Here is a 9,509-nt window from a genome sequence, read left to right as displayed (position 1 = left end):
TGTCTGCAAAATTTATTTATATTTATTTATATTTTTATATATATTTATGTATATTTATATTTTTAGCATTTATTCTAAAATTGTTTACATCATTTTAGTATATGTATAATGCAAAAATTTTCTAATTTTAAAATTTTTTAAAAATTTTTAAAATTTCTAATTACTCTTTTTATTTATCTTTTTTAATATCTTCATTTGTAAATTTTATTTAACCTTTCTGAATATCTTTAGAATTTTATTTCTTTCTCGAAACCGTTCAAAGAGTTATGCTTTTAGAAAAGAAGTTTTTAATGGTTTCTTAGGAATAGGGGATTTCTCATTATTATTAACAATCTTTCTAGGACAGGATTTATTTTGAAAATTTATATCTGGATCCCATCGATCTTGAGACTGGATCACTTCGATTCCATTCTAAAGATTTTCGAAGTTCTTCCCGGGCTTTCATATACTTCTCAGAAAGTGAAATAGATTTAATGTCTTCTTTTGATAAAAAAATTTTATCAAGAGACTCATTGGATGCTTCGTTAAACATTTCAGATTTCTCCAAAAGCTTCTTCGGAATTTTGTCATCCCGAATTATTTTTTGAGAAAAATTATTTGTGTCGACACTATTTTTGATAAGTTTTAATTGTTTCGATTTATCAATATTCTGAATTTCATTTCTAATACCTAAAATGTCCTTTGTTCTGTTCGACTGTTCTACACAACTGAAATCATAATCAAATATGTTTCGCGGACTTCGAATTTTTTTCAAACTTTCTTCGATTAAATCAGCCAGATCGACTTTGTCATATTTGACTATAAAAGGGTTCTCGGACTCTTCATCAGTATTCAATATGTCAGATTTTGTCGCAATTACTTTCTTCTTAGGTTTGCTCTTTGCTTGTGATTGAGTTTTATTATGTAAATTTTGTATTGAAACTGGGGATGATTTTATATTTCCTACAATATTTTTTGAAACGGATGTTTTAGAAGCAATTTGTTGTGTTTTACATTTTAATTTACTTTCTTGTGTTGATGTCGTTGATTTCATGTTGATTTTATTTGAGCATTTTTCATTGTTTGATTTCATTGTTTGATTTATTTGTTTATCAGATATTTTGTTATGTTTAGAGACACTTTTAATTTCTTGCTTTGTTGTCATTTTTGACGTAATAAGATCTTTTTTGACATTTTTCTCATTCATATTGAATGTAGAATTAGTATTTTTCATATCTTTCTTTTGCAGAAATGGCTTCTTATTTTTATTTGTATGCGTATGAAATCGAGTATCAGATATTGTTTTAGAAAGTGGGATTGCTACGAGATCCATCATCGAAGAGTCTGAGCATTTCTTTGTCGTTGACGTTTTGTTCGAGGTAGATTTTGGTGCATGGCATCTATCGCTGATAGGTTTTAATAATTTATTGGTTTTTGCATGATTTATAATCAATGATGAAATTCGATGATTCTGAAAAATATATTTATTGCATATTTTATCAAACATAGATTATATTTTTGTTAATTATTTTTAATTATTATTTCGTACCGTTTGATCTTTACTTGATGCTTGCATTTCTTTATCTTTATACAATTGCTTCCAACCATAGATTATAATCTTTTCTTTTTCTTCTAAACTGATATTGGCATTTTTATCTCTCGTATAAAGTATCTGCCAAACTAAATCAGTATTGAATACCTGATAAAAATACAATTAATCTGTTATAAATAATATAGAATTATTATAAATAATATATTTTCATTTCTTTTTTATGGCTTATTATTTATTCTATTTAACACTCTATAAAAATAACTAGACAATGAATAGCAAATTTTTTATTTTATCTTTCTTCTTTATTGTTAAGTGAAAAAGAATACAAAGAATAGAAAATAATATTAATTTCAATTATTAACCTTTTCAATTTTTTTTACCTCATAAGCAATATGTGATAATGAAGATAATTTAAGTATATCTGTGAACTTTAAATATTTTGATATTTTTCCGATTACTGAAATTGGTAAAGTTAAAAGATTTTTATTTCCTTCAGCAATATTTTTCACATGTTTTAGTAAATATTTACCTGTAATATTAGAAATTGCAGCTTAATAAATTGTTTTCAGTTTTCCATAATAATTAATTATTATGGAAAAATGAAAATATTAATTGGAATTTTATATATATTATATAATCTCATAAAATATAAAAAATATAGAAATCTGAGTAAATAAATAAATAAATAAATAAAATAAAGAAGCAATTTTGAAACAAATTTGATAAAATTAAGAATTCATTTCGAAAAAATTTACCAAATCCGCGACGTATTTCGTTTTGCAAAGATTTTTCTTGATCAAATTTATTAAACTTGGTACGATATATGATTGGTGCTTTATGAGGTCCGTGAGAAATTTTCCATAAATACAGAATTACCTAAGAAGTGTGAAAAGGTTATTTGAGAAAAGATGACTTTAAATTCATCAGTACCTCGTCTTCAAAAATCTTCAGACCGTAATAATCTCTGCTGGGCGGAGGTGCAATTGAATACTTTACCAGATATTCGATCCTGTTTCTCATACTCGACGGGGCCACGTCGGGGAAGTTTGATCTGAACTCTGCAATTCGTTCTTTGCAGAATGACATGCATAATTGCATATCGAATCGAAATGTACAAGGTGTAATACGTTTTAGATATTGAGTTTAATAGTTAAAAGTGTTTTTATACACTGTCAATCTTTTCACAATCTTAAACACATTATGAAAAAGATATTTCAATTAAAAATCAATTTGATTAAATAATACAATTTAATAATTATAATATAGATAGATAGTATTACTATCATAATGATAATATTAATGATAATTATGTAGTAATTAATGTTTTAATTAACGTATTCCTTTTTAATTTAAAACTATACTGCAGTATATTGAATGAGACATTTAAAATAAAATACAGGAATATGTCAAAATCGAACTCGACATACAAAAGTGTTTTAGATAAAAGTTATATAGTTTAAAAGTGATAAAAAGATAAATAGTGGTAAAATTAATTTAACAATTTTCAACATTTATAAAAATAATATTTTAAGATCAACTTTTATGAAATTATATGATTTTTTTACGTAATGTAATTTTTTACGTAATGTAATTCTTCTAAATAAAAGTTTTTGGTAAAGATATTGAAAAATCAATAGTTTATGAGATATTGTATACTTTATATTATACTTTTTTTGGCATAAAATATAAAAATCTCGTAATTATTAGCTTTTTTAATACCTTATTACCTAAGTACCTTAATACTTTCATATATAGAATAATGAGATGAATCAATTAGTGATATAAAGAAGACATATAGTTGCTTTTCAAATAGATTTGACAAATCCGGTATTTTATTTTAAGTATCCTTATCTCAAATATAAATTAAACAATATGTGTGCATAACTCAAATTTATTTAATTAAAAATTAAAGTTAAGTTTTTCAAATAGAACGATATAATAAGTATTCTTATCTTTCAAAAACATAAAGTCTTAAAATGAAAAAATTTGAAATTATGAAAGTTAAGCATCATAGTTTGAGATTTTTTTCATCTGGTAGAAAAGAATCCGACAAATTTGACTTCGTGATATTTTATTACAATATCTTTCATATGAAGAGATGAAGATAAATATAGAAATGTCGAAGTAAAAATGGAAAGTCGTGTGGCATTACGTATAGTAGTTGTAACGTAGCAATAACAATATACAAGGTAGGCTATATAGTAATATCACAATGCATGATTCACAATTTCATAAAAGTCTAGAGAATAGGATATAAATCTAGATAGAGGATGCTTCTCATATTGAGTTGCCGCTGAGACAGAGTACCGCGTTATATCGATTAAATAAAAATCTTTCTATTATATTTTTCTATCATTCTTTTTATCATACTTTTCATACTTTCACAAAAATGGACGTACTTATAAGGTACACCAATTCGCGTAATAATTGTCGTTATTATTATCACACAAATAGGTTTATATTGTGTATGTATACTATATGTAATAATAGTACAACAGTACACTTTCTCAACAAAAAAGAATATTATAATAATCCGTATTAACATTGTATTTAAATTAAATATAATTTTATTTAAGAACTAAGATTTAATTTAAAATTTATAAGATTTTTAATTAATTTAAAAATTAATTTAAAAGTTGTATATCTAAAAATTGGAGCCACATTTAGTGCTAAATATGTGTAAATTAAAATTTCTCCTAATAACAAAATCTTGTTATAATTAATAAATAATAGAAAAATTGAAAATCAATTTTTAAAAATTTGTCAGAAGACAAATTAAAAATATTCTGTTCAAAATATATGAAAGAAAATAATAGATATTTGATATTCAATTTTCTATTTAAATGATGCAATATTTCAAATTGAATAATGTTTAAGAGATACAATGAATATTTAAACATATTGATTCTTTTTCTAATTATTAATTTAATTAATGAAAAAACTTATTATATTGTGGTATAATAAGTTGGTGTGATGTAACTTATTTAATTGCGTATTATAGATATAAATCGTATCTACCATATTTATAAAATATTTCACAAGGAATAAAATATTTTAAAGTAATTACTTCAAGTATAGATGTTTCATATTTGAAATAACAAGCAAATTAATTCCAGCAAATATAGATGTAACTAATATACTGTATAACATATAAGTAAATATACATTTACATCTATGTTATGTAGTAGTTACGTTTATGCTGGAATAAGTAATCTATAATAATTCATTAAAAAGATGAAAAATATAATTTCCTTGGAATATTTTCTTCTTCATTAGCAATAATAATCAAGGATCAATTTAATATTTAATAATTTAAAATTATTTGTGATAATGAATAACAACAATCTTACTTATCTATATTTCTCACAAATATTTGATCACGCAATTGATATGATATTTCTAGTTCCTTAATCTTTATAGGCGATTGCTATGTCTCGACGGTACGAAAAGCCGCATGAATAAATTATTACGTGCTAGCATAATCGGAAAATCTTACGAGCGACGGAATAAATCTAAGCAGTATAAAAAGATTTCGGGATTTCGAGCCGTGGAACTTGCGAATCAGCCATTATTGTATAAAATCAGTACGGCGATCGTTTTCCGACCCGGAAAATTCCCGTGATTCGTGCAACGACATCGAAAAGCCGAGAAGGATCTCGTTCTCATTCGAGAATATTTGCGCTTTTTCGAATAATTTATTTCGCAGATATCAAACTTTTTTCTACAATCGCATTTTCGCGCGTGATTGTACCGGCAGACTCGTGAAACGTTCGTAGAGCGATTGCACCAATGAATGTAGACATATTGTTGCAACATGTGCATTACAAATTAGTTAAAAATGTTCAATAGCATCTGCTCACAGTAATTTATGTTCTGACATTTTATATTAAATATTTGTATGTATATTTCTCCTTATATTTAATATTTAATATTTTTAAGAAAAACTAATGAAAGTTAACTATTATTCTAATAGAATAATTGATCAAAAGTTCTCATAATCCTAGTTTTATGTATGTATTATACGTATATATATATATATGTCTTGCAAAATAACTCATATCATGATAGCTGTGAGCATTTTCATGAATAATAAAACTTTCTACTTGGTGCATTCGCTCATTGACGAATTTTCGTGCACGAAAGATATCGATGCATCTACGTGTAACGGAAGTAAGTCCCTTAACATGCGTGTGACGTATTAAAAATATATAATCAAATTAAATAAATAATATATGTACTTTGAATAGAATACTTGAAATTTTATAAGCTCTTATTATAATAAAATTGATAACGAAAAAATTTACTAAAATTTATTTTGTAATTAGTAAATTAAAATGTAATTATGTGTTCGTGTCTACAGAAACTGAGATTAATAAAAATAATTTAGAACTTTTGTAATTTAAATTGATTGATTAAGTAAAATAATATAGTTAAAATCATTGAATCTGTATATATATTCTATATATCGAAATTTCATTATATTTTTTATTTCATTCGATATGTGTATTATATATTATATTAAAGTAGATTTGTGCATCATGACACACATTGAAATATTTAAAACAGGATGACTTACTTCCTGATTACCACGCGTACGCGTTCGAACGTGTATACATAAATATGTGTGTATACATATATATATAGATATACATAATAAATATCTATGTATATAACATTTTGGAAGAACAGATTTGTATATTGCGATAGCGCAAAGAGAATTGGAACGCCTTACCGAGGTAACGCTTTACTGAGAATCCCTCACAATCAGATATGTTGTAGCCATCAACGTTATATAAATTTTTGCATATTATGGATTAATGTTGTTCTCTCGTAATTAATTTCGTTACGTTACTAAAAAATTATCAAATAATAATAATTTCATAATAATATAACTTATTATTACATATTATAAATAATGATATAGTGCGCGTAAAAATAAATATCATACCTCTTATTTCTAATCCTATAATTCTCTAATTCTAACAAGGAAATGCACGGAAGTATTTCCGATTGTGATGAGCTTCTAATACATTGTATAGATGACTAAAGTAAAATAAGGGAATTTGTGTAACTACATTCTCATAATCACATTTAGAGAGAAATATTATTTTCTCTCTAAACGAATATCGTTGAAACTATAAAAAATAGAAAATATTTTTTTTTAATAAAAGATTTTAAAAATACTTTATAATAATAAATCAATGGCAACAATAATTTTTAATTTTTATTTACATGATAAATTTTATTTAATTTTATATAAATTTTATTTATGTATTTATTATACTTCATCACTTTAATATTCACTTCATTATTTTACTATACTTCACTACTTTTATATACTTTTACTACTTAACATTTTAAAAATACAAATTTAACTATGATAAAGATATTTTTTACAAAATATTATTTTCATTAACGCCTCTATACACATTATCTGTATCATACAGTCTTGTAGATGAAAATGATACAACTAACAAGATTACAAGTACTAAGCATCAACATGAAGCTACATTGTAATACAAGTATTCCGATCTCATGCCTGTATGTGACGAAGCAATTTTGGTGTCAGGACTTTCAAAATCTATATTGTCACATTCTGAAGTTAGAGTCACTATCGAACTAATTTCACAATCAAACTAATTTTACAAAGATACGTGTGGATAAATACAAAAGATTGCCAACTCAGTGAGAAATGACTTATCAAATCGATTTGACGTCGAATTAATCATTTCTGCCATTTTCGATTTTCGATTATGAAAGAAAATTTTTTATGAAATATTTTTTGAACATTTACTTATACCTTTAGATTTAGAAATTAAACTTCATTCAAGAGATTCTATTTTAAAATTACAGTCATTAACACATTTTCAATTTGTTAAGATTTAGCAATTTATTTAAATATACATGTATAAATGTGATTATTTAGATTTTAAATCAAAAAATTTTTAATACACCTATAAATTTTTATTTAAATAAAAACATTTAAAAACAACATGCAATATTTGCGGTGGCATTAAAGGATGGTATAAAAAATGTCTTTGTATATAATTTTTTTCACATTTTTGTTTCATGTCTTTGTATATAATTTTTTCACATTTTTGTTAGGATTTTAAATCATAAAGGAATGAAATCAATTATATTTGCATTTTACTTATAACTTTATTCATATCACTATTATATACTGTATGTATTGTAACACAATCATATTATAACATAATTTTTGTATCACTCTTTTTTATTTATATATATATATATATATATAATATTTTTATTTATATATATTTATATATATATATTATATTTATAAATAATCAAATAATGTTAATAATAGAGATTTTTTTCTTTTTCTTTCTTAATATGTTCGGGACAAAACAGTCAATTCACTTGATAACTTCTCGCTCACATTCGGAATCTAAGTCGAGAAATAATCTTGAGAGTGAGAGTCTTGATTCAATTGTGCGAGAGCTGTGCGTTTGTGTGAGACTTAATTAGTTATTACTTATTCATTTCTCTGGAAGCTGGAATATTTCACTGATTCTGAAATTATTCTTTTGCACATAAAATGCTCGACATCGAATGCGTTACCGTGTTCGATATTACACGTATGTTATGATCGACGTCTTATATTGCGTAATTCTTAAATTATTGTTATTTGTTACATTTAATTTTGTATGATTATTTTTTCCTATCTCTCCTGTTCTCTGAAACTCCTTGCTCATGTGAATCACCCACCTATTGCATAGCTGTTTCAGCCGTCGCTAGAGAAAGTTCTATATGAGAAATCTTTGATATGATCCTAATTACAAAAGAATATCGACCTTCGAGTTATACATTGGTAACGTCGAGCAAGAGTGGTATGCTTTCTCTCGTGCTTAGTGCTCAACAATAATTGAGCTTGGAGATTTATTTTAATATTTCTGTTAGAGCAGTGAAGACTACATTCTCTTTTGGTATTCTTCTTTTTTAGTTAAAACACCTCTCTGTTACACAATTGTCAAACAGGTGGAAAAAATGTATAGCTACCGATAGGCAATACTTCGAATAAAATATTTTTTATCATTTTCATGCAATAAACGTGTATTTATAAAAAACTATAAAAATTATAAAAAAATTCCAGTTTCATATTTACATACCTGTAAGATTTTTATCGAATTTGACTTATAGTAACTTTTAATTTAATTATATTAACTTTCTTTTTATTCGATTATTTTAGTGAAATTTTTCTAACATGTACAGTTTGTTTTATTCGGCAAAATACAACAGATGTCTTAGAGGATTTCAAATATTGATATAGTAACGATGATCTGACAACTATGGACTGCTATCATCATATTCAAATACTACATTGGAAGAAGACCCAATATCAGAGTTAAAACATTTGTATTTAATTAAATTATAATATAAGGTGTAGTAAAAAGAAATCCATTATTTTTGCATGAAATTGAAGGCTTTATATAGTCCGATTTAGATCAAATATGCACCGTTTTCGATAACTTGTTCGATAACTTGTTGCCATTTGAAGGTAATTCCATTATGCCTCTCTCATTTTCTCAGTTTCTTCTTAGAAACCCTCGTCCCTATTGGCAAAAAACTGGGACAGTCGATTTTCACAAGCTCCTCTTGAGGCGAATTTTTCATCAGCAAAATTATTCGCCATAGACAGAAACAGGTGGTAATCACTTGGAGCCAGATCCGGATTATAAGGTGGATGGCATAAGAACCTTCCAATCAAGTTCCCGGAGCTTCTGGCGAGTCACTATCGATGTGTATGGCCTTGCGTTGTCCTGATGGAATATAATTCCTCTCCTATTGGCCAACGCTGGCCGCTTCTGGGCGATTGCTTTCTTCAGACGGTCCAATTGTTGACAGTACAGGTCCAAATTAAGAGTTTGGTCGTAGGGGAGCAGCTCATAGTAGATGATTTCCTGCCAATCCCACCAAACACACAGCAAAACCTTCTTGGCCATCCTGGCTTGGC

The 9,509-nt window shown here is 25.9% G+C and overlaps 1 protein-coding gene across 1 annotated transcript; it reads right to left on the bottom strand.

The window, feature by feature from the left end:
- Positions 1–349: 349 nt before the first annotated feature.
- LOC105627384 lies at positions 350–2,551 on the bottom strand. The gene is made up of 5 exons (XM_012208667.1): positions 2,462–2,551; positions 2,287–2,407; positions 1,912–2,060; positions 1,529–1,678; positions 350–1,450 (listed from the first exon to the last, which is right to left on the bottom strand). The coding sequence occupies exons 1-5, from the start codon at positions 2,549–2,551 to the stop codon at positions 350–352; spliced, it is 1,611 nt and encodes a 536-aa protein (XP_012064057.1).
- Between the last annotated feature and the right edge of the window lie 6,958 nt (positions 2,552–9,509).

Source organism: Atta cephalotes (assembly GCF_000143395.1).
Source record: "Atta cephalotes unplaced genomic scaffold scaffold00008, whole genome shotgun sequence".
Classification (NCBI taxonomy): domain Eukaryota; kingdom Metazoa; phylum Arthropoda; class Insecta; order Hymenoptera; family Formicidae; genus Atta; species Atta cephalotes.
The sequence above is the reverse complement of the archived record's forward strand: the minus strand, read 5'-3'. Positions and strand labels throughout refer to the sequence as shown.